At 50.9% G+C, this 24,315-nt stretch overlaps 6 protein-coding genes across 6 annotated transcripts; 3 read left to right on the top strand and 3 right to left on the bottom strand.

Annotated features, from left to right (window-relative positions):
• Window positions 1-48: 48 nt before the first annotated feature.
• Window positions 49-1,379, bottom strand: BU24DRAFT_407958 (glycoside hydrolase family 7 protein; the record flags this gene model as incomplete). The annotated part of the gene is made up of 2 exons (XM_033525831.1): window positions 49-732; window positions 786-1,379. The coding sequence occupies 2 exons, from the start codon at window positions 1,377-1,379 to the stop codon at window positions 49-51; spliced, it is 1,278 nt and encodes a 425-aa protein (XP_033386335.1).
• A 1,801-nt stretch (window positions 1,380-3,180) lies between these two features.
• Window positions 3,181-7,029, top strand: BU24DRAFT_389621 (leucyl-tRNA synthetase-like protein). The gene is made up of 3 exons (XM_033525048.1): window positions 3,181-3,317; window positions 3,379-5,912; window positions 5,966-7,029. Exons 1-3 carry the CDS (start codon window positions 3,243-3,245, stop codon window positions 6,738-6,740), a joined length of 3,384 nt encoding a protein of 1,127 aa, XP_033386334.1. The 5' UTR covers window positions 3,181-3,242; the 3' UTR covers window positions 6,741-7,029.
• A 121-nt stretch (window positions 7,030-7,150) lies between these two features.
• Window positions 7,151-9,170, bottom strand: BU24DRAFT_479310 (FAD binding domain-containing protein; the record flags this gene model as incomplete). Its single annotated transcript, XM_033533066.1, has 4 exons — window positions 7,151-7,527; window positions 7,625-8,236; window positions 8,319-8,806; window positions 8,869-9,170. 4 exons carry the CDS (start codon window positions 9,168-9,170, stop codon window positions 7,151-7,153), a joined length of 1,779 nt encoding a protein of 592 aa, XP_033386333.1.
• A 763-nt stretch (window positions 9,171-9,933) lies between these two features.
• Window positions 9,934-12,190, bottom strand: BU24DRAFT_421023 (phosphoribosyl pyrophosphokinase). Its single transcript, XM_033527622.1, has 4 exons — window positions 11,972-12,190; window positions 11,724-11,775; window positions 10,881-11,676; window positions 9,934-10,829 (listed from the first exon to the last, which is right to left on the bottom strand). Exons 1-4 carry the CDS (start codon window positions 12,102-12,104, stop codon window positions 10,173-10,175), a joined length of 1,638 nt encoding a protein of 545 aa, XP_033386332.1. The 5' UTR covers window positions 12,105-12,190; the 3' UTR covers window positions 9,934-10,172.
• Window positions 12,191-13,124: 934 nt separating this feature from the next.
• On the top strand, window positions 13,125-13,667 carry BU24DRAFT_460973 (GNAT family N-acetyltransferase; the record flags this gene model as incomplete). Its single annotated transcript, XM_033531856.1, has 1 exon — window positions 13,125-13,667. The coding sequence occupies one exon, from the start codon at window positions 13,125-13,127 to the stop codon at window positions 13,665-13,667; it is 543 nt and encodes a 180-aa protein (XP_033386331.1).
• Window positions 13,668-20,923: 7,256 nt separating this feature from the next.
• Window positions 20,924-24,068, top strand: BU24DRAFT_162969 (cysteine proteinase). Its single transcript, XM_033521402.1, has 3 exons — window positions 20,924-22,407; window positions 22,457-22,772; window positions 22,829-24,068. The coding sequence occupies exons 1-3, from the start codon at window positions 21,194-21,196 to the stop codon at window positions 23,948-23,950; spliced, it is 2,652 nt and encodes an 883-aa protein (XP_033386330.1). The 5' UTR covers window positions 20,924-21,193; the 3' UTR covers window positions 23,951-24,068.
• The last annotated feature ends 247 nt before the right edge of the window (window positions 24,069-24,315 follow it).

Below are 24,315 nucleotides of genomic sequence, written 5' to 3'. Positions count from 1 at the left end.
ATCTAAACCTACACCCGTCTTCTAGCTTCTTGCAGGTACTAAGAGACTTTAGTAGTGGGTAGAGCGCCTCCATCGGTTGAGCAGAACAGTGCTGTTCTTGAAGGTCGATCCGATATCGCCCCACTTGATCTCGCTGAAGACAACAGTAGGGTTGGGCTCAATACCAGCGATGACCTTGGGGTCACCCTCGGTGGCATTGCAAGGTCCAGCAGATCCGCTGTCGAGCCACTTCATGAAACCGCCCTCATCCCACCAGATGGAGAGAGCAAGAACCATACCGCGGGACATGGACTCGCCCATGCCCTTGGTAGCACCGAGCTTCTTGTAGATGCGAGCACCGTCTTTCTGGCCGGCAGCCTCGCAGAAAGCATCGTCAATGGGGCCGGTGACGTTGACGGAGTTGTTCTCGATGACCTTTCCGTCTTGGATGTAGTAACGGACGATTTCCTGGAGGACGCCATCCTTCTCGGGGAACTGGGTGACGACGGTGAAAGGCTTGTTGGTGTTCACCTTGGATCCAGCAGGGCCGTAATAGCTCTTGTCGACTCCGTGCTTGTAGGGGTTCATTCCGCACCCGTCCTTGTCGCAAACACCTTCGAAACCGCACTCGTCACCGGTGCAGCGGTAGAGGCCAGGCTTGCTGCAAGGATGAGGAGCTAGATGGGTGGCGCGAGCATTGGCCTCCCAGATGTCGAGCTCGTTGCAGCAGACACCATCTCCCTTGATGTTTCCCTTGTGAAGCGATCAGTAACGTAAACTAAATTTCAGATGGGGGCAAAACTTACAACACCCTCAACCCAGGGAGTAGTGAAGCACTGAGCATCGCAGTAGCCGGTTCCCCAAGTGGCACCTCCGGGGTTCAATTTGCTCCTGCCACCATCCTCTTTCATCTCAGAGAGGTAGAAAGCTCCGTTCATTCCGCATGGAAGCTTGGAGACATCGACGTCGAAGCTGATCTCCTGGCCAGTCAATTGGAGCATCTCGTACTTCTCCTTGTTCTCAGCAAGAAGGTAGATACGAGGGCTAGCGACGCCATATTTGCCTTGCATCTCCATCTTGACGCTGCTTCCAGAGGTGGTAACACCATTGTCGGCATAGTCAGCCACACCGTTGATCACACAGTTTTTGGCGCAAGTCTCCTCATCGGGGCAAGCAGTGGGATCTGCGGGACTTCCCCAGTTACCACAACCCTTGGTAGTGTCGTTGGTCTGATGGATCCAATGAGATGCAGAATCAAGAACAAGAGCGGTGTTCTGCTGTACGCAGCCTCCAGCCTTGGTACACTTATATGTCGTGAGCCTTGGGTGGTTGTCGGGGTTACCCTTGGGGGTTTGAGCGGCGGCAAGGCCCAAAAGAACTGAAGCTACGAGTGCATGCATGTTGTTGGCTCACCCAGTCTGTGTTGATAGAAAAAGACAGTGATGACGAGTGTGAGGTTGAAAATGAGGATGTGAAGGGCACTTATATTCTGTAAAATGCATGAGCAACCGGGCCGGTCGTTACGTCTCTGATTAAATTCACTTTATGATGTTCAAGATAGCGCAGATAGAAGACGGAGCCTCAACCTTCCCGCTACAGCATCCCTGATCCAAGTCACAGAAAAATATCGTCGCCAATGGCTGGATGTATGCGCCATGGACGATGGAAATATCGGATCCTCAATGGCACTCTAATCATTTGTTTCGGATCCACCCCACGGGGTGGATTATCCACGGAAACGGCCCGGAAAGGAAGGCTTCGAGATCTTCCATCATATGACTTGAGACAGATTTCATCAAGGTTCTATATTGCGGTTAATTTCATAGTGCTTGGCGTGCACCTTCGACCCCGGGTTTTCACATCCTTAGTGTCTCCTCGGACCTGGCATAATGAACAAATTGGCAGTGTCAATCTTGGAGATTCGAAGTCTATATTACTCTGTACCTGCTTCTGAGGCCATCGACTGTGGTGACGTTGAGAGACTTGTACATTGAATTTATGATGGCTAGGAACATCGGCGCGGGAACCTAGTGGCGGGTTAAGAACTGCGGGGACCTGCACCTGAAGAAGTTGAGTCTGCGATGATGCCTCCTGGATGGTAGTAGAAGTGGAGAGAATATGTTGTAGCCTGTAAGTAAGGAGGAAGTTGGAACCCACAACATGAGATAAACGTTACTAGAGAGGGGAGGAAAGTATAGACGCTAGTTCAAATCTAGGACTTGAGACAGGGAATAGATTCCAGTAATTATCTCCTTTCTCCTTTCTCCTATTATCTTTTGTAATGTCTACATTAATACATACAGAGCAGAATTATTCCAGAATTATGCAAAGATGCTGATCGCAATACCTTATTCACCCATAATTCATCCCACCTCACCAGCCTCCTCCGTCTATGTTCAACGAGTTTCGGTGTCAACGCCGCAATGAACAAACTGCTCATCAAGTTCATGCAGATTCATTTGATGATTGATGACTACATCATGCCTTAGTCTATGATACTTGCAGCAATATCGCTCATACTCTGCTGCAAGGTCATTGTTGCAGACGGCTCAGGCTGAACCCCCTACCCCAGAGTAATATATCCAGCCCCGCGGGTATGCAACCAAAACACCTGCCTCTTCTGACTTGTCTGATTAGTTCGGACTTTGAATCGGCCAACACAGAGCGAGTTTTTGAAATCGCATGTTGTAGGTTCCTAGGGATTGCATATATGTCAGGACATGGAATCACGTGATACCGTCAATAGGACAAGATAATAGTATTGGAGAGAAGCTGGACTGGAATCTATCAAAACCCCATGGATTGGCGATTCGTTGGAAGCCCTCCCTTCTGATTTTACTATTCAAAGGCGAGATTTTCTCTAAAACAATACAAACCGGACAGAAGAGTACCTGGGTAGGTACCTATATTCACTCTGACATATGGTCTGTATCACCGTGAGCTACATGGGCATCTTCAAAGTTTTCCAATGTCTTGTAGTCATTCAAGCTCGCTAGTTCATTCAAAGACCGCTTGTAGGACGATTATCCCAATTACTAACTAGATGGCCATGTGTTCGTCGTGGTTTTGGAGAGATATTCTACCACGTGATCATCTTTAGCCACAGTTGTAACGCCACCACTAGAGTCACAAAAAAGTATTAGCGCGAATTGAGTCACACCCCGCGGACCCCACCAGAACGTTCATCATCTCAGTGGTGGGCAAATATTCTCATCCAAACTACTACACAAACACTTTCGCTCATTGCGCATTCAGTAGCCAACATGGCTGCTACCGCTGTTGCTATCGAGAATATCGATGGAGGCAAGGCCTCTGAGAATACCCTCAAAATCGAAAATGTGAGCATTCCACCTACTATATCTGATTTCTGATTTGGGAAGTCCACTAATCTACCTATAGACCGAAAAACGCGACACTCTCATTGCCGCTGAGAAGAAATACCAGAAACTATGGGCCGAATCCCGCGTATTCGAGACAAATGCTCCTACTACCGCCGAAGTCCCTTTCCACTCCGTTGAGCCCGCCGCTCTTCGCGATCAACAGCCCAAGTTCATGGGAACAATGGCCTACCCTTACATGAACGGCGTTTTGCACGCGGGTCACGCGTTCACGATTTCGAAAGTCGAGTTTTCGACAGGTTATGCTCGTATGCAAGGCAAGAGGGCGCTTTTCCCTCTAGGTTTCCATTGCACGGGTATGGCCATCAAGGCGTGCGCAGACAAGCTCGTTCGCGAGGTCGAGTTGTTTGGTAAGGACTTTGAGGGCTACAAAGAGGAGGAAGAAGCTCCTGAGGAGATCCCTGCACCTACACAATCCGAGACCAAGACCGATATGTCAAAATTCTCCTCCAAGAAGAGCAAGGCCAATGCGAAGAACCTCAAGGCCAAATACCAGTTCCAGATCATGCTTGCGCTTGGTATTCCAAAGGACCAAATCCACCGATTCGCAGATGCATACTACTGGGTGGATGTCTTCCCTGAGCTAGGCAAGCAGCACCTTTCAAAGTTCGGTCTCCGTATCGACTGGCGAAGATCATTCGTCACCACCGACGCAAACCCATACTACGACTCCTTCGTACGATGGCAGATGAACAAGTTGAAGGAACTTGGCAAGATCAAGTTCGGAAAGAGATATACAGTATATTCGCCAAAGGATGGACAACCTTGCTTGGACCATGACCGAAGCTCTGGTGAAGGTGTTGGGGTTCAAGAATACACAGGTATCAAGCTGAAGGTTTTGGAATGGCCAGAGAAGGCTAAGAAATTGATTCCGAGCTCCCTTGATGGTGCCAATGTCTATTTCGTTGCTGCCACTTTGAGACCCGAGACAATGTACGGCCAAACTTGCTGTTTCGTGTCTCCTAAGATCAAGTATGGCATCTTCAAGGCTACCGAAGGAGAATACCTATTCCTTTCCGACCGCTCTGCTCGCAACTTGGGATTCCAAGGCCTCTTCCCTGGCTGGGGTCCTCTTGAAAAGGTCGCCGAGATCCTCGGATCGGAAGTTATTGGCACGGTCATCAACGCACCTTTGTCCGTGCACAAGACTGTCCGCATTCTTCCCATGGAGACTGTGAAGGCGACCAAAGGAACAGGTGTTGTTACCTCAGTTCCTTCCGACAGCCCAGATGATTACGCAACAGTGACGGACCTTGCCAAGAAGGCGGACTACTATGGCATCGAGAAGAGCTGGGCAGAGCTTGAGATCATACCCATCATCAGCACACCCAAGTATGGCGACCTCGTGGCTCCTACTCTTGTGCAAAAGCTGAAGATCAACTCGCCTAAGGATGCCAAACTTCCTGAGGCTAAGGAGGAGGCGTACAAGGAGGGTTTCTACCATGGTACGATGATGGTCGGTGAGCACAAGGGTCGCCCCGTCTCTGAGGCGAAGGAGCTGGTCAGAGAGAGCTTGATCGCTTCTGGTGATGCTTTTGCTTATGCTGAGCCTGATGGTCAGGTCATCAGTAGATCTGGCGACGAGTGCGTGGCCGCCCATCTCGATCAGTGGTATCTCAACTACGGTCCTACCGAAAAGGGTGGAGACGGAGAGTGGTGCAACCAGGTTCTTGGCCATCTCAAGGACGGACTCAACACATTCTCACAGGAGGCCAAAAACCAGTTTGAGCAGACACTCGGCTGGCTTAGTCAATGGGCATGCGCCCGTTCTTACGGCTTGGGCTCGAAGCTTCCTTGGGATCCCAAATTCCTTGTTGAGTCTCTTAGTGACAGTACTATCTACCCTGCTTATTATACCATCGCACACTATCTACACAAGGATCTCTTCGGAAAGGAGCGCGGTCTTGGAAATGTTGGACCAGACCAAATGACTGATGAGGTTTGGGACTATGTTTTCGCTAGGAAGTCTGAGGTCAAGACCGATATCAGCAAAGAAACTTTGGAATCCATGCGCCGCGAGTTCGAGTACTTCTATCCCCTTGACCTCCGTGTCTCTGGTAAGGATCTGATTCAGAACCATCTTACCTTCTTCCTGTACATCCACGTCGCCCTTTTCCCTAAGGAATTCTGGCCCCGTGGTGTTCGCCCCAACGGACATTTGCTCCTGAACGGCGAGAAGATGAGCAAGAGTACTGGTAATTTCTTGACTCTGAGCGAAGCCATCGACAAGTTTGGTGCCGATGCTACCAGACTGGCGATTTCTGACGCTGGAGATGCCATCGAGGATGCCAACTTTGAGGAGAGCGTCGCAAACAGCACGATTCTTAAGCTCTTCGAGTTGAGGAAATGGTGTGAGGATATGATTACTGATATCCAGCCTGTGGAGACCGTTGAGCAATTCAGGGCGGCACGCGACGAGAAGCGAGTCAAGAACATTGACACCATCCAGAGGACTGGAGAGCTCGGCTTCTGGGATCGCCTCTTCGCAAACGAGATGGCTGCTCTCGTCCATGAAACCAAGGAACACTACGATGGGTAAGCTAATGTTGCATGTGTCTATATATATATGCGCGCTAACAATGCTGCAGTATGCTGTACAAGAACGCCACCAAGTCAGGCTTCTACGATTTCACTTCAGCCAGAGACTTCTACCGTGAGGTCACCAAGGCTGCAGGAATCGGACTTCACCGCGACCTCGTTCGCCAGTACGTCGAGCTCCAAGCGCTCCTGATCACGCCGCTCGCACCTCACTGGGCAGAGTACATCTGGCTTGAGGTTCTCAAGAAGCCCGAGACCATCCAGAAGGCTCTGTGGCCCACGGTCCCCGCTGTCGATGCCGGCCTCAGTGCCGCACGAACCTACGTTCGCGCCACCATGTCTGGTATCACCTCCGCTGAGGCCAACCAGCTCAAGAAGCTGGCCAAGGGCAAGACCGCCACATACGATCCCAACGCCGACAAGGTCATCACCATCTACTACGCAAAGTCATTCCCAGCCTGGCAGGACAACTACATGAAGATCATCCAGGAGGCCTTTGAGAAGCTTGGCGTCGTGGAGGTCAAGGAAGTAAGCAAGAGTGTCGACAAGAAGGACATGAAACGTGCTATGCCCTTCATCCAGGGCGTCAAGAAGCGCCTCGAAGGCGGTGAGCCTAGCTCCGAGGTCTTCGACCGCAAGCTGCCGTTCGACGAGGCTGCAGTACTCGCAGAAATGGTCCCCGCCATCAAGCAGACCGTCAGGAAGTGCGGTGAGGTCGCCATCGTTGCTGTGGAGCCTGGCCAGAACGCTGAGGGTCTACCACCTTCCGCTGAGAGTGCTGTCCCCGGTAACCCGGCATTCTATTTCCAGAACTCAAAGGCATAAACGTAGGTGGGGGTTTGGATCATTTCTTTCCGGCGCTGATAGGCTTAAAAGACCCAAGGGGGAAATTGGGTATGTTTGGTTTACATTCAATGAAGGTCAATGATACTTCTGATGTCCTGAAGACGCGGATGATATAGACGTTTTCTGTGACTGGACCATTCGACGATATCTTACAAAAAGAACAACGTTGCAATGCATGTAGGTAGTGTTCTCCAAGAACGGTTCAGATATACTCGCATGACTCGTTGTAGCACTACGATAGAATAGCAAAAGACCACAGTTCAATTATATTGAAGCACCTCACCTAGTATTCACGTGGACGATCATCTTAACAGTTCAGCTCTGTAGTCTAACGACATATGCATCTCTGGCGATCGAAAATGAAACTTCATTGAGGAGCAACCGCCTATCTACGAAACCTTCTTACACAACCTCGACCCCCACTCAATGCTCTCCCAATCCTCAGTCCCGGGCGTCGTCCGCGCATAAAACACGCCCTCGGGATCCCACTTCTTCTTCAACTCCAGCAGGCGCGGGTAATTGCTTCCCCAGTACGCCTGCTGCCAGTTCGGCTCCTCGAGGTCGCCCTCGTTGACGTATGCAGCGCCACTGGGCGACGCGTCGCGGAGCGCCTTGTCGACGACGTTCGTGAGGCGGTTCTGCGCCGTGGCTTTGGCGGACAGGGACGCGGCGCCGTCGACGGAGACCATGGTGATGCTGAAGGAGGAGGCGTTGCGCCAGGACGGGTGGATCGCGTTGTCGACTTTTGGGAGGGCGTAGCCGGGTCCTGAGGTGGTTAATCAATTATCAGCTCGTCGGATCCCAACGTCACGTATAATGGCAAATCGAGTGGAAAGGAAGTAAGAGAGAGAGAGTCGACGTACCAACGATATGCCCAATAATAGCCGTAAACCCACCTCCCGCCCCGCCAGCCCCAACAGCAGTCTTATACCCCTTAACGATATCATCGCCCCTCGTCCTAATATCCTCCTTCGTGAACAACCTGCCGCCCACCAGGCCGCTGAATCCCGCGCTCTCGTCCTGGAACATCGCAGTGTACAAATCGAAAAACGTGGGGAACTCCCTGGTCGAGGTGGTGTATTGGACGCCCGCGGCCTTGAGCCCGTCGAACAGCGGCTTGAGGACCGTCTCGATGCGGGTTTTCGTCATGTTGGGGCCGACGAAGGGCTGCACGTTGAGCGAGTTGGAGGAGAGCTCGTAGTAGACGAACATGCCGTTCTCGACGTAGAGGTTGGCGAGGTTGTGGAAGACGGTCACACCTTTCCAGAATAGGTCGCCTGTCGAGCGGATCGAGAGCGTTACGCCGGCGGAGGGAACCTCGGGGAAGGTTTTCACGGTTAGGGAGACGATGGCGGCGAAGGTGGAGGGGCCGCCGCCTTTGAGGGCCCAGAAGAGGTCGGGGTTGGTGGTTGAGGAGGCGGTGGTTAGGGTGCCGTTGGCGAGGACAACGTCGAAGGAGAGGACGTGGTCGGCGGCTGGGAAGAATGGTCAGTATTGTCGTGTCTATAAAGTTTCTTCGAGGATAAGAGATTGGGTATGGATGGAAATCGAACTCACCCATCCCATAGAAACTAGCCATGGGACCATGACCTCCGCCTTGGATATATCCGCCTGCAAATCCCACAGTAGGACATTCTCCACCAACGACTACAACCTTGGGACTCTGCTGGTTAGCAAGCTTATACAATTCCCTCCCTTGGATTCCCGCCCCGACCGTCACGGCACCACCCTTCCATTCCTGATCGCCAGGACCAGTATACGTGCTGACGAATTTCACATCCTTGAACGAGTGCGTGTTGATCGCAAGACTCCCGTAGCCCGTAGATCGACCCATGAAGTCGTGGCCCGTGTTTCGTATCAGGAGACGGAGGTTGTTGCTGCGAGCGAAGTCGACGCCAGCTTTGATATGTGCAGCGGTTTTAGCCATGATGACGAACTCGGGGAGGTGGCCTAGTGTGCATTGCTGGGCGTTGTTGCGGTTGGTGGTCGGGTTGCAGGTGTGGTTCGTCCAGAATGTCCACATGTTTGTGATTTGTTGCTCTGCACTGTGGAATTGGTCAGGACGGTTCGAGTGGGTCACAGAAGGAAGAATTGAGATTATACGCACTGCCAATCCTCTCTGCTCCAACCGGAATTCGCAGCCTGGCACTGCTGCTGGTTGTATGTGCTCTTCCCATCGAATGTATTATAACATGTCGCACCAGGTGGTACGACTTTGAACAGGTTTCCATTGACTGTGGTATTCAATTCATTCCAGGAAGCAGTAGCCGGCCAGCAGGCGTCAGTTTTATAGCATTTGCAACGGTATTGGCGGCCATTCCAGGTTGCGAGGGGAGCTTTATCTTGTGCCTCAATTGGCGTGGAAAAGAGGAAGGAAAGTAGGAACGGTAGGATGTATAGGGATAGCATGACGGAGGGACCGAAGGGTGAGATATGACGAGACAGTAGACAATTGCAGGAGTAAACACGATCATGAATAGGACTGATTCATTCCTATATACGATATTCTCATGAGTATTCGGAATCACTTACGAATGCTATGGCCTACCCACCGGGTTATCACAAGTTGACATTACAATATGTAAATGGTCCCCTTCCGGCTACAACGAAGTAAACGAACCGGGTCGAGGCAAGCATTTACCCGACTCCAGAGTACGTGCCGAGCTTGGTATACCCCGGATTAGAGATACTTATAGCGACCCAAGCATGATCAAGCTTTAACGTTATTGTGAAGGTGGTGCTTGGCGTGCTTTAAAGAGTTGGAGAAGTGGCTCGTTTTTGTGTCCATCCATCGGGGCGATAGTGCCGAAGGATAAGTACCGATTCTGGACTGGGACAAAGATAGTAAGTGGTCATATTTGTACGGTAGACAAGCCCGTAACTATAGTTCAAAGACTCAGAGTGACTTGTTTGGATGCATGGGGTGGTACTGCCTTTCGTATAGCGATATCATGACTTTCTTCATTCCCTGCAAGCAGGAAAATGAAAACGACACTACCGCAGCGCCTTGTGAAAACTCACCATGTCAGGGACAGGGATCATGCAAGGTAGGAACCCTACATTGGTATTCTCTGGTTCCGACAAGCCAATCCGGGTTGATGAACTGCACGTACACGATGCTCATGAGGAAACGGCGTAAACGAATGAGAGGAAAAAGTTAAGATGATGGTATCATAACATGTAGGTTTTAACTTTATAACCTACACTTCCTGTGGTATTTCATATCATGATTGACAGGGTCTGGATACGACTTGGAATCTTTTCTATTCCGTGTCGCAAACTTACGCTTCTGCCTGCTTCACAATTTGGACTATTTTTTCCCCGGAAGAGATTTTCCCTCTAAATGATGCCTGAGCGCCTCGCTAAAATAGAAAACATTTGTCGATCCCGTACCGAGCATCCTCGTTGCATCTAGTCGTAATGCATGAAGAGCTGCGAAATGCTCTCTCCGTGGTGATTGCGACGGATGGCCTCGGCAAGGAGGTTATCAACGCCAATGACGACCAGCTTATCACCAGCCTGCGCTAGCTTATGGGGAGGGATTGGGAAAGCGTTGGTGACCACGATCTTCTCGATGCATGCACAATTGACCATCTCTTCGAGGCAATCACCACCGAAGAGTCCGTGGGTAGCCATGCAGTACACTTTGGTGGCACCACCACGCTTAACAACGGTTTCAGCAGCAGCAATCCAGGATGCGGATTTATCGATCATGTCGTCAACAATAAAGACTGGCCTGTCCTTAACATTGCCAACCAGTGTGACCATAGTCTCCAATTCTGGGTTCTTCAAATCTTCCTCTTCGTCCTCGGAAGAAGCAGCGGCATCGTAGGTACCACCAAGCGCATGAGCATGCTCACTAGTTCCAGTACGGCGAAGTGACGACGCAGTGGAGACGAAAGATGACAGCATGTGCTCGGGAACCTGAACGTCCTCGTCATCGTCGTGATCCGATGGTGGGCGATTACGCCAGGTAGAATTGGACACGGCGGACATGGCGGGCGATGGGTGATCTTCGTCGACAATGTGGCCTTGTACGAGACGGCCATGGATAACATCTCGAGCACGCTATTACAATTAGAAGGGCTATTGATAAAGACAAGGAACACTTTGACATACCTCATCCGTGTACTCATCCTCGCTATAATCCTTATCATCAGTAGCAGCCTCGCCAGCTTCCCCCTCTGCCGGAGCCGCCTCTCGTATTTTGTCTAGCGGAACCTCGGGTTCAGTGACAGAAGTCACCCTAACTGACTTGACGAGTGGACTACCGAGAGTCTCGCCCGTTCCATTCGCCCGTCGCTGAAGAGGATTTGAAGGAGCCCGCGTCCTCAAGGTCGGCTTTCCGACCTCAGCTTTCGGATTGTACGCATGTGAAATGGTGCTGATCGGTGTGATGTGTGTATCTGCGTCGAGGGCAGCCTCGACAAGGCCAGGGGTCTCGTAGGTGCCGTCAAGCCTCAACTGCTCGAACATAGCGCTCTCGTTCCACACTGAGGTGGCCACCCTGCGGCGATCGGTTGTCACGATACCGAAGCTAAGCTTCAGTGCATCTGCCAAGGATGTGACTCGCTTTGTACCTCCGGGGTTCTTGCTGACAGCGACAGCCTCCTTCCAGTTGGGAACGTTGACGCGAATCCAGCGAGCGAGGAGAGGCTCAGCAATCAGGTTATCAACTGGACACTTGAAGAACCCTTGCATTTGTGTAGCGTGGAGGTCGATGGTGATGACGTGGTTGACACCGGCGATGTGCAGGAGATTGGCGACCATCCGGGCGGTGATGGCACCTCGGTGGGACTTCTTCTTCGATTGCCGCGAGTAGGGAAAGTAGGGCATGACGGCTGTGATTGATTTTGCGGAGCCGCCTTTGCAGGCGGACACCATGATCAAGAGCTCCATGACGGCATCGTTGATTCTGGGAAGGGTTAGAACGGATCAGGTGAGATAAGTAGGTGAACGTACTTCTCGCTTCCGCTTTGAAGAATAAAGACGTCCTTGTCGCGGATCGAGGTGTCTATACTGTGTAAGTATGGAAGGAAATTCCCAGAGACTCCCGCAAAGTCCTGTAGCATAAAAAAAGGCCATGACCCCACTAACAGCAGACCCAAGCAAGCAGCAGGGGAACAGGCAAAAGCGCCCGTCAAGCTTGTAAGAGACCAAAGGAACCCATTACATGTATCCAAACACCAAGAGGCAGGGGCCAGACTTACGAATGCTAACGCTCGTCTCGCCATTCGCAAATTTCCCCAGACTTGCCTCGCCCTTCCGGCTCCCCAGGCGGTCACAGATACCGTCGACCAAGGCCGGGTGCGAGCTACCGCTGAAGACAATTGCTCCCCTCATGGTAGGCGGACCGAGTATCGGGTAGTCGATGTCTAGGTCAACGTATGGTGAGACTGGAGAAATATTGTGAGAAGGTTCGTGATGTTGACGAAGCTGTCGAAAATTTGGAGGAGATGGGGGAGGTCGCGTTTGTGACATTGTGATTGGCCAATCGGTGCGTCGGTGATAAGATAATGAAGCGCTATTACCAAAGCAGTCTAGAGAAGTGTGTCAGCCAATCAGATCCATGGATGGTCAAGGAGGGGGGGAATGCAGTTCATAAAGTTGGGAAAATAGAAGGACAAGGGAGAGACTGACTTGCAAGGGGAAGATGACATAGCACATGCAATCAAAAGATCAAGGAAGAAGATCATGCAGTGCGTCAGAGGACGGAAACTTAGAAGAAATATAAGAAGATGACGATCAAGGATAGCATATATATACTCGTGCTTCTACCATGGCAGGCAAGACAAGCTGATGGCGGCTACGGCCAAGCATGTGCCAACGACAGCTGTCTCAGCGGCAGCACCGATTACTCTTCGCTCGTATATCCGAATCTTGTATGCTGCAGCTCACAGCACGATAGCATAATACAATAAGAGTACAATGCCACTATGCCGGGTTGGGTCTATTCTCTCCTTGTTGCATTGACCTCTACACTACTGCTGATGGTGGAAAGCATGGTTTGAGTCACAGCACGAGGATGATTAGCGCATGTATAGTTTAGCTATGTATATATATGTGCGTGCATAGGTACATAGGCCTACTCCAAGACTTGATACTATATCTTCGAGAACCTATTGCTCCAACTCTGTTGGTCACTCCCTTCAAACGGTATGCGCTGTCCCACAACTGTCCCCTGCCCATCTCCAAGCTGCGGCGAAGAAGAAGCTCCCCGGGAAACGAACGAATTGAAATCTTCCCCTCACAATTGGCTTGGCCTTACTTCCTCAGGAACCGCTCACGCGACACCAGCAACGCGCAGCCATCCTGCATATTCATTTTCTCCCACAGCCTATCATGCACTCTGGCATGCCCACGATGCCCATCCAGCTCCGCCCGTGCTCCCACGATGACATGCCAGCAATCGCTGCGATCATGAAGCACTACGTTCTCAACACCGTCATCACACTCGCTTTCGACCCTCCCTCAATAGAAGAGCTAGAGAAGAAATGGAAAAAGACTATTGAAGCTGGCTATCCATACGTCATAGCCTTCGAAGATGTGGACGGTGTGCAGCAAGTTGTAGGTTTCGGTTGTGCAAATGGTTATCGAGGCGACAGGAGGGGATACCGGCACACTGCCGAGCTGTCGCTGTTTTGCCATCACGAATATACTGGCCGAGGCATCGGGCCGGTACTACTGAATAAACTCATACAGATACTCAAAGCGCCGATGCACTTCCCCGACTTCGTCCCCGCTCCGAGAGGGGAAGATGACAGAACTAGGATGCTGATTGCTTGCATGAGCCACGACGATTCCAGCTGGGGCGCTGGCTTTGGGCTTCGAGATTTTTACGTCAAGCATGGATTCGAGGAGGTTGCCCATCTGAAGAAGGTCGGCCGCAAGTTCGACCGCTGGTAAGTGGAGAAATGAGAAGAGCAAGGTCGTGTAACCCAAAGAAGACGTGTCTCATTATTACTGCAGGATTGATACGCGATATCTGCAACTCGATCTCTGGTAATTCTCCCTCGGCGATTTGCACTCCATGTACATTGTCTTTCTCTCGATCTGCAATACGCCAGACGATGGAGGGCGCTTTTCTTGTCCATATTCCAGTGGTTCGGCTGAAGCATCTCAATTTCAATCGTCTTTTCTCGTCAATGTACACAATCCTTTGCGAATGGAACGAAGCCGATTGGCCTAATGCGGCCCTCGGTTTGTTCCAATTGCGTGATGCCGATCTTGACATCTCTCCAATTGGGATATTGGAATCCATAATCCGAGGTAGATCTCAATTTTGCTCAACGTCCTGTAGGCAAGGGCACCTGGGGTGGGATACCATGGAGAATCATTGTCACGGTAGGTTCGAAGATCGATCGCATCAATGCAGCCTGGACATTGCATTAAGCCGCCCGTCATACATCTCCATTGATCTCCGGTGGTCCTCGATATGCCCATTGTATAAGCCATGGGAGCCATCATAGAAAAGTCTCTGGTACTGGCTTCGTACCATTGAAAGCCTCCTCTTTGAAAAGTGAAATCAGAGGCAATAGAGGGCTTCCCTTACAATTCGGGGGTGGTACTCGTGATAGAGCGGTGAGGTTGTGCAACGACCTAGAGATACGACCTGTAGATACACTCCTTACTACTATCCACATATATGCCCATGAGGTCAAGAAGAGGGTCTCGTGGGCAAACAGAGGCAGCGGCGTCGCAAGGCACAACCCGGATCTCGCCGAGGATCGTGCTACCATAGACGACTGCCCGTGTAGGCAAGGCCGTGGTTTGAAGACACTATCCTGGGCCTAATCCGTCGCCCTGAATCCACCAGCCTGGTAACCGTGGCGTGTGTTGAGAGTGAAGGCTCACATCAAATGTCCCGATTGGTCGTTACTCATAATGTACCCACCTTGGAGGCTACATCACCCATTTAGCCTTCCAATATGGTGGATCTGAAGGGTTGCTTGGGAAATCGTGGTCTAGAGGCAAGCCTCCGACGATGCTGTGCCGAGTTACTAATGACAGAGTGACAGAAAACGGCATGCACGACAGGACTCGATGTAGATGTGCGGGCCATGCATCGGACGAGATAGAGGCATTCCAGTGACCTGGTTCGCAACTTAAGGTTTAACAGATGCAGGGGAGATTGTTGTGCCTTGTCTCGCAATATATGAACGCTAACCCACATGAACTCGACATTACTAACATTGACTGACCTGCGCTTTGATCGCTGTTTCTTGCTAATCTGAGATGATCAGAGTCGGCCGTAGAAACTCAAAAGACACTGACTAAGAGAGGGAAAGCTGAATTGCGATGAACGACGCCCAGAGTCGATCAGGGGACGAGAGACCGTTTCCGAGACCGAATGGCGTAGAACCTTCTGAACAACATTTTGGTTGCCAGACAAGTTGGGTTGCAGCCCTGTCTCTGATTCATACTGTCCAGGGCCCGCTCTATCCTGACAATCGTGCCACGTAGAAAGTTATGCCTTGTTGCATACATCCTCTCCAGTCGATTATGGACTGATGGAAATCGTAGAGGAATAGGCAAATGGAGGAACCGCGTGGGGCAAAGACAATTATGCTTGGCGGGCCAAAGCAAACATACAGGTTTGCAGAAACGGACATAAGGGAAGCTAGGGCATGACGCGCATTCCATCCGCCTTTTGCGCCACAACGCCATCATATCCACAGAGAAGTCGACGGTGATACCGATCTTGCATTTGTGGAACCGAGCACCAGGTTCAGATTCGATCTCCGTGTTACCAAGGCCAATTTAGTGTACCGGGTCTTCTTTGGTTCGTCCTGAGCCAAAGATAGGCGCCTCTTGGAAAATTCCATATGGTTTCTTGATGGACTGCCTGTCTCGATCGCATAGCAAGGATGTATACTCACAGTGCCATGATCCCGCTAGTCCCATCCTGAAATGACTGCAGCGCCGGATGTAGTCCCCCTCAAGCGGATGTAACACACTATTATGAAATGATGCACTGATCGTTGAGACGGGAATGGAGGAATTGCAGGACGCAGAGGCTTGGTTGACCATAGCAGTCACTTCGTGTGGGATGATAGTCGTCCAATTCTGTTGAGATTAGATAGGGCGGGTCACGATGCTCCAATCACCCTTAGCAGCGATTGGCAATCGATCAGATCGTCCGGGGAAATCCGTCTGTGATTCTTTCGTTTTCAGACCATTCTAGATGCCCGAGCTTCTCCAGGTTGTAACTTGTGCCTATCATAAGCAACCTTTTCGAAAATCTGATTTTCTAATCATCTCTTATTTTGGTAAAAAGGCGGTTGGTTGAATTTCTCGCGAACATGTCGCCAATCCGATCCTTGATCTAGAAAAGGTTACATACTGTGACTACGACGTAGGGCGATTTGCAGAAGCAAGCAACGCCGACCTTCTGGGCAATGGATCACGTAAAAGCCTCCGATATTTTCATTGATGGAAAACGACAACTTGTGGTGGACCTACTCCAGATTCAGAAGCCAACTGCTTGAAGCAGGGGTCCCAGCGCTGGTCCTTTGTGGTTTTTGGCGTTGGAGCAAAACGCCAGAGGCTTTCCATGGGACGAGGCTGCATGTAACCTTTAACTACTCAGCTGAACCGGGTTAAGGGAGCATATTTTTTGGTGCAGAAACGGGCCTCTGCATATTGCACCCTCGCACATGCAGAAAGTTGCCGCCGCAAATCTCCTTGTTGGATCGATGTGGCTATCCATGCCCGCGGTAGGAACATGATCAGGAAATCTCCCAGAGAACAGGAAACATTCACCGTGCCCTGGGCCTGTGTTCGTACTTCTGTACTACTATCGCGGAGAATCGCTCACAACAGCGGCGGCGGAAGGTAGAGCCACAGGGCCCGCCACGGTTCAACGCGCAGATCGACTACCTGCAACTCTGTCCAAGAGGGCTTGACTCTCTCCCCGGTGGGGGCATACCTAGGTAAAGCAGAGGTGACAAAGTAGAGGGAAAAGAAAAGAAATGATATGACGGGGATTAGGGTGGATTGGAAATGGTGTCTTGAGGCGTCTGCAGCAGGACGTTTTGGGGCAGATAGTGCGCGTCCCGGCTGACCGCTGCCGCGCGACGCAGGAAGATCTCCCTGTGCGTGAAAAAGTCAGATGGATTTATGGTGCGAACAGTGCTTTTTCGATGAAGCATAAGGGCATGATGGTAAGTCCAGGTAGGTGACGAATCATGGAGGTCGGTAACAAGGTGAGGTTGGAAAAGCGTCTTCGGCAAAGACCAACAAAGGCAACAGAAAAAGCATGCCCGCAAACCTTAATTGCCGACCCCAGCCCTAGACTAGCCAATTCCATTGCATCGGGAGCGGCGGATTGGCCGCCGTGTGGTTTCTTGTGAGGGTCGTTCAGGGCTCCCCTGGTGGTCGGCGTCAGAGACGAGGAGAGATGAGGTCCTAGCCTTGGTAGTCAGACCGGGGCGGGCCTTGTCGGAAACGATCTAGGTAAAGGCCAAAAGGCAAGTCAGGATGTACCAGGATCGTATTGTGGATGTGGACAAGCAGGATGCCATCATCCTCCTCACGCGGCGGGTGTGCATTGGAGATTTGCGTGACACATAGAATGCGCCAGCGCCTTGCTCGATATACACACCAAACGCACCATTTGTACCATTTTCTGCATGTCTGCAACTCGCGCTCGCGACCTGGAGATGCTACCATGGTCGCGGTTCTGCGGGCCCGCCAGCCCGCGTTTGACAAGGCCATCGCGGCTGTTCCCTACGACGAGCCTCCCTATATGGAGGGTAGCAGATGCGAGATCGTAATCGGCCTTGCTGTGCGACGTTCACTACGCTACTTGCTCTATTCGTCCAAAGGCCATCCGCTTTCGAGCAGATTTGACCCTCTCCTACAACCAGGTAGAATCCGCAAGACGGCTGCACGCTTGTCTCGTCGTACCGCACGGTTGAGTAGGCCAGTATCAGGACCGGCCGTGGGCCATGATGCTACTAGCCTGCACAAGAGCAATAGTGAACTTCCAAGGGCTAGGAGAGAAGTATAAGACTGACCTTGGGCCGCGCTGTTCGCTTCGATATCATTGCAGCGAACAGCATCGACAGCAATAACACCACCAACCACCGAAGACGAGCATTGAGCATTGAGCATCAAATCTACCACCTATCCAAGAGCAGCTCCACTCGTCTCGGGACCAAGGTTCCAATTCCCTCAGCACGTCTCTTGATTGCTTTTCTCCAGCCACGGCAGCTTAGAACAGCTTTCACCACCTTCGGTACTGCGCACTCATCCCGCGCTGTGTCCAAACGGCCCGTCTTTCACTGGTGAGCATCTTAGTCCCGCTACTGTCCCCAGAATACATATCTGGGTCGGCGCCGCAATCAACTTCTCACTGACCTACGACCCAGACAACAACTGCCGTACCACTCCATCACCACCACGCCCACCACAGATATTGGCTTTCTTGCCGCGTCTACCGTATCATATCAACGACGCAGTTCCAGCACAATAAACAGCAAGTTCGAACCACGAGTAACAGGGTACCCGAACAAACAAACAATGGCCCAACCGAATAGCTGTCAGCACCAATTCAAAATGATCAAGTCCGACACGACGATCATTCAATGGAATTGCAACATGTGTCACTCGGGCCCCCACTCGTGGATCTTTGAGTGCTCCAATTGCAAATTGAAGACCTGCCGACCGTGTGCGGCCAAAGCATGAGGGGTAAAACAATGAGCTGAGGTACGTAAACTACCAATTTCCTGTACAAATCCTCCGTCCCTGCGTCCGCACGTGGCTTGGAGCTGCCGGGCGAAATGCATGATTTCGCAGGGTGCCGTGTCAGTCATCGGCCGTCTTTCACGTTTCGAAGACGTGGTGAAGGCAGAAGTATAAGTGGTTCTTTGGGTATGGTTGCTGACTCGATGGCCGATAATAGATTGAGCGATGCCTGTGCAGTGTGCTTGTGCACGATCGACGCTTGTACCGGGATCTTACCCAACCCAGGCGCCCGGGACCTGGCCATGGCCAATTTTGAACTGCCATCTCGTGTGCGCGTGCCCTTTATACGGCGGTATCTGCCGGTACTCCCACCGCCATGTTCGCTTGCTCGCTTGCTCGCTTGCTCGCTTTCTCTTTCTCGTCATTCCTCTCCGGTTCAACAATGAGTTGCAATCAGTCCTTCTACGCTCGCTACTCAACCCTTATTCCCCCCTTTTTTTGCATTTGCACTTGGCTCTTGAGGGCCTGGCACGGATTTAGCACGGCGTTTCGGTGGCTCCAAAAAAAGATTGGTGTTACGATGGGACTCAAGGGCGGCAACCTGCGAATGAGTACGGCTTTCCTCCTTGAGCGGCATCGACATTGGCGCACAAAAGCAACGGGTTTGCTCTAACTTAGAATGGATTCAGCGGTGGCGTGGGGGAAATGCTCCGTCTGGCCCGGCTGCCCGCAGCGGCTTGTGTAGCCTCGATGTCCGTATTTCATTGGTCTGCGGACCTGTTTCAGCATCTCTAGACGGCGTTCCTCATTATTGTACTCGCCCTTTCCTACTACCCTAATGCATCTCGTTGTGCGACGGTCGTTTTTTCCTTCTTCTTTCCTTCCTGTCCAAACTTCTTTTATCTTCCTTTGTCTCCTCTGTTTCTGTACTCCGTATCTGTATCTGGTACCACTTCCACAGCTTCTCTAGCCAAATGTGTCGGCTCTTGGAGAGCAATTGGATGCTCTGCCTTCTTTCACGTAGCCTGATGGCGGGGGGTCCTGTTTCACGTCCCTAGCGATTACACCTTGGCAATGCTCCATAGAGAAATTCATGACTGACGCATCTCAAACTGACCTCTGCTCACTTTCCGGCTTGATGATCCGCTTGCTCACGAGGTTGCCATTCATCGTTTCCCATTCCCGGCCCCTGAACGCTGTACGGATTGACGACCTATGTCTAATGTGGTCTGATCGCCGTGCCTGACTTTGCTCTAGTCCATCTCATTCAGCTTGCCCGTCGTCGTGACTGGGGCCATTACCCATGCCAACATCACCATCATGGCCGCCTGTTGGGATGCATACGGCATGACATGGTGGGGTCGAATCGCGCAGCCCTTTCCGTTCACGAACAATGCGTCCCGCGATGGAAGGGTAGCTGAGATATTACGAGTTCAACACATTTTCAATCAACATCGATAGACGTAATCGACCTTACAGAGATAACACTATTGTTCTCCATAGGTAGGTGAAGTGGGGTATTCTGTCAGGATGCTTCCCGTCTCGCCAATAAGTGGTGCAGCCTTGTGGCTACGGCAATGTCTGTATGTGTCGCCTTTTGAAATGTACCTTGACCAAGCAGGTATCGCCAGCGAGCCGTCCGCGTCCTTCGGTTCGGTAAGGATATGTCTGATTGCATGCGCCGGACCGATTGCAGCTTGCCTTATGGGGGAGACAAGCGTAACGATAGGCCCGAACCCTCTTCTCATACACCCTCATGCTCCCAATCCGCTTAGCCCTCTGGTAGATAGAATCAGGCATATCATCCGTTCCAGACAAAGCAAATAATAAGTGAAAGATAACGCAGATGTGTACGGATTGAGCCATGTATTGCATCATGCAAAAGAAAGCGTTGCCGTGGCGGTCATCAATAGGTGGAATCTGGTTTCGGTTCAGACCAGCTAGCTGATGGAGGGATGAGATGGCGTGAAACGGTCAGACGGCGAGACTTAGAGCGGGAGATATCCGATTGAATATTTAGAAGTCGTCTGCCGCCGTATGCGTAAATGGAGACAGACGTGAGGTTCTCCGTATGTGCCTTCCCTATGCAAGAAGACATCCTCCCCGCCAGTGCACGTGATCAAGTGCATCACATTACCACAAGTCGAGGCAGCTTCTGTACCCTCTGCTTCACAACACCTCGGCATCTCGATATTCAGAGATAGGCACCAATCTCGCTTTTCTCGTGTCTGTTCTATTTTGACATGTTCGTTGAAGTGCGGAATCGCCTTCCAATATCCTTGCCCAATGGTCTGTCCTCTGAGTATGCCCATTGAAGGCAGCCACAATAGTTCGCACATCTATACCGTGACCATCGTCACCCAATGGTGAACACAGTCAGTCTCACTGCATGCACCAACACCCGAAGGCATCGTCCTGCAAGACCATCCATAGTATCGCAATGATTCCCCCATCAGACAATGACAGCGCTGCTGAGCTACACAATGAAAGCCCATTGGCCCAATGGAGCTAGCTATGCTCAGCTGTCCATTTCAGCCCCCAACTTGAAATATGTGTGGTCTTAGGTCTATAACCTGCACTGCAGCCTTGCCAGCTGGCAACCTCCTCAAAGTCTTTTCATTTCTCTTCTCTTTTCTCCTACTGCATTTTCCAGAAAAACTTACACAAAGCGGAGACGCTCATCAACGACGCACTGCTTTCAAGCGAGACCGAATCGATCGCTTCAAACCCCTCTAGAAACCGCCATGTCTTCAGTATCAGGCGATACGGATGAGACCAAACCACCCCAGCAAATCCTAGATGAATTTTGGGAGAATCTTATTACCAAAAAGCCAGGAAAGGTGACAAACATATTTCCACAGAGCCTTTACGCAAATCTTCTCCCTCCCAATCCAAACTCTGGGCCAGCCAAGGGTAAGAACGCAGCTGAGTCGTACCAAGCGGCAGCCGACCTCTGTCGTGCCCGCGTCAAGCGCATCGTGCGTGAATGCCACCGCACGAATGAAAAATTCACCGACCCCGACTTCGACATCGAGGGCGGGGGCAGATACAACTGCTTAGAAGGCTTACTCAAATGGTACAATCAGAATTCTGATTCGGGGGCCTCCACCAGCATCAATGGTCTTGCCGAGGCTTTCAAAACGCTGGCCGATAGCAACATGTTCGTTCCTTCGATGACCATCGATCTCAATGCTGCATCCAAAGCGCTCAATTCTTCCGGGGGCGAAAGCGCCAGTGAATATTGCCCACAGACCGTGCATCGGATTGACTGGATCTTCGATGACCCACATTTCACGGTAGATGGATTCTCGAGTTCCGATGTCCAACAAGGCCAAAACGGCGATTGTTGGTTCATTGCTGCTGTCGCGACCATCTGCAGTAGCCCTTCGCTCATGCACAAAATATGCGTGGAACGTGACGAAGAATGCGGGGTTTACGGTTTCGTCTTCTACAGAGACGGTGAATGGATCTGGACCATCGTCGATGATAACCTCTTCCTGAAAACTGCTGACTACGATGACTATGGGGATAACTATGACCCATCGGCCATTAAAGAACGCAAGTGGAAGAAAAATCATCAGACCGGATCTGATGCATTGTACTTTGCATCATGTGCGGACCAAAATGAGACATGGCTTCCTCTATTGGAAAAGGCTTACGCTAAAGTGCACGGCGATTATTCGTCTATCGCTGGGGGATGGTCGGGCGAAGGTGTCGAAGATTTGACGGGAGGCACGACTACCAAAGTTCTTTCCAACAGGGTTCTTAGCAAGAAACGCTTATGGAATGAACTTCTTGAGGTTAACAAGACCTTTCTCTATGCTGCCTCATCATCAAGCTGGTGGGGTGACGATTCCGAAGCCAGAAGAGGCCTTCCGCTTAACCACGCGTACTCGGTTATCAAAGCGGTCGAGGAAGAGGATGAGGATGGTAAGAAACAAAAACTCGTACAAATTCGGTATGTTGCCCATAAGTCCAACTCAGGTCCCAGCTTCTAATCTCAGAAGGAACCCGTGGGGAAAACGTAGCTGGAATGGCGTAGGAGAATGGAACGGCGCGTGGGCAGACGGCTCCAAAGAATGGACACCATATTGGATGAATAAACTCAACTACCGCTTTGCGGATGACGGCGTATTCTGGATGTCTTTCGATGACTTGCTGAAACGTTTCTCTGTCCTTGACCGTACTCGACTATTCGACCACAAGTGGACAGTCGTGCAGCAATGGACAAGTGTCAATGTTGCGTGGGTCACGGGCTATCTCACGACCAAATTCCAAGTTGAGATCAAGAAGGCTGGACCAACCGTATTCGTTCTTTCTCAGGTATGTATAATAATGGAACCTCTGGCAAAGTGGCATACTAAGATTAGTTATTCTAGCTTGACGACCGTTACTTCCAAGGTCTCACAGGAAAGTACAACTTCGACTTACATTTCTTGCTGCAAGAGGTAAATGCCAAACCTGGTGACTATATAATCCGTGCCCGCGGAGCTTGGTTTGGCAACCGTAGCATCTCTGCCGAAGTTGACCTCGAGCCTGGAGTGTACGAGGTGGTGCCGAAGATCGTAGCTTCTAAGGATGAATCTGCCCCCGAAGTTCATTCTGTTGTCACGAAACTGGCAAACACAAACCCACAAAAGCTTCGCCAGATTGGTCTGAACTACGATATTGCCAACGCAAAAGGCATCATCGAGCTCACCGAAGAGGAAAAGAAGAAGAAGGAAGCCAAGAAGAAGGCGGCAAGTGAGAAGAAGAAGAAAGAGAAGGAAGATGCTGAGAAGGAAGCAGCAGAGTTCGCATTGTGGAAGAAAGAGAAGAAGGAACGAGAAGACAAAGAAAAGGAAGACCATGCTCAATTGAAGAAAGAGGTCAAGGAAGAACTCAAGGCTGAGTTGAAGGAGGAGAAGACAGCGGAGAAGACAGAGGAGAAGACAGAGGAGAAGACAGAGGAGAAGACAGAGGAGAAGACAGAGGAGAAAACGGAAGAGCAGAAACCAGCGAAAGAACAGCCAGCTACAGCAGAAGAGCCAAAGAAGTCAGAAGAAACCCCTTCTACTTCAGTAGAGCAATCAACCCAAACATCAGACTCAACTTCGGCCTCCGCTACCGACACGAAAGTGGAAAAGACTCCAGAGAAAAAGACCACTACCGATAGTGAAGAAACCAGTACTCAAACAACACCAACATCTAGTGCCGATCAAGGCCCTACTTCACCAGGAGCAGCACCCCCCACCGGCGGGGAACCCTCCGACCCAGCAAAAGACTCCGATGAATCCGAAAAAGAAAAGGAGAAGGACTCCGAGAAGTCGGAAGGCGAAAAAGAGAAGGAGAAAGACAAAGACGCGGAAAAGCAGAACCCATGGAATGCTGTCTGCGTGCTTGGTCTCCGTGTCTACGCTCAAGACGAGTCAGTGAGCATCAAGCTGGTCAGGCCGAGAGACGCCGAAGAAGCTGCTGTCCTGGATGCAGATGGAGCGACGCAGGCTGGGGCGACGATGTAATCGATGATATAAAAAGCCAATCTCCTACTCTTGTCTATTTTTTTTTTTTGCGTAATGTTAAGTAAGGTAGATGAAGTTGACTTTGATGACGCCCGATAATGAAATCCTTTTCACATCATGCCCGCTCTCGATCTATGCAAACTGTACATGCATACAATCTTTCCCTCTATAGTCGTCAACTCCATAAGCACCAACTACCTTAGCATGTGGTTCAAAGTTGGTGTTATTATTACCAACATGCCTACATGGGTCTGCTTCTCCTATGTAAGAGTATCATGGACAAAGAGTACTTGTATATGTATGTGACGTGATGGCCGCTTCTAGAGACTAAGATGAGAATTTATTCGTTTCATGCCTCTGAAACA

The sequence above is a fragment of the Aaosphaeria arxii genome, assembly GCF_010015735.1.
Source record: "Aaosphaeria arxii CBS 175.79 unplaced genomic scaffold BU24scaffold_3, whole genome shotgun sequence".
In the NCBI taxonomy this organism is placed as follows: domain Eukaryota; kingdom Fungi; phylum Ascomycota; class Dothideomycetes; order Pleosporales; genus Aaosphaeria; species Aaosphaeria arxii.
This window is presented reverse-complemented; position numbering and strand designations above follow the sequence as displayed.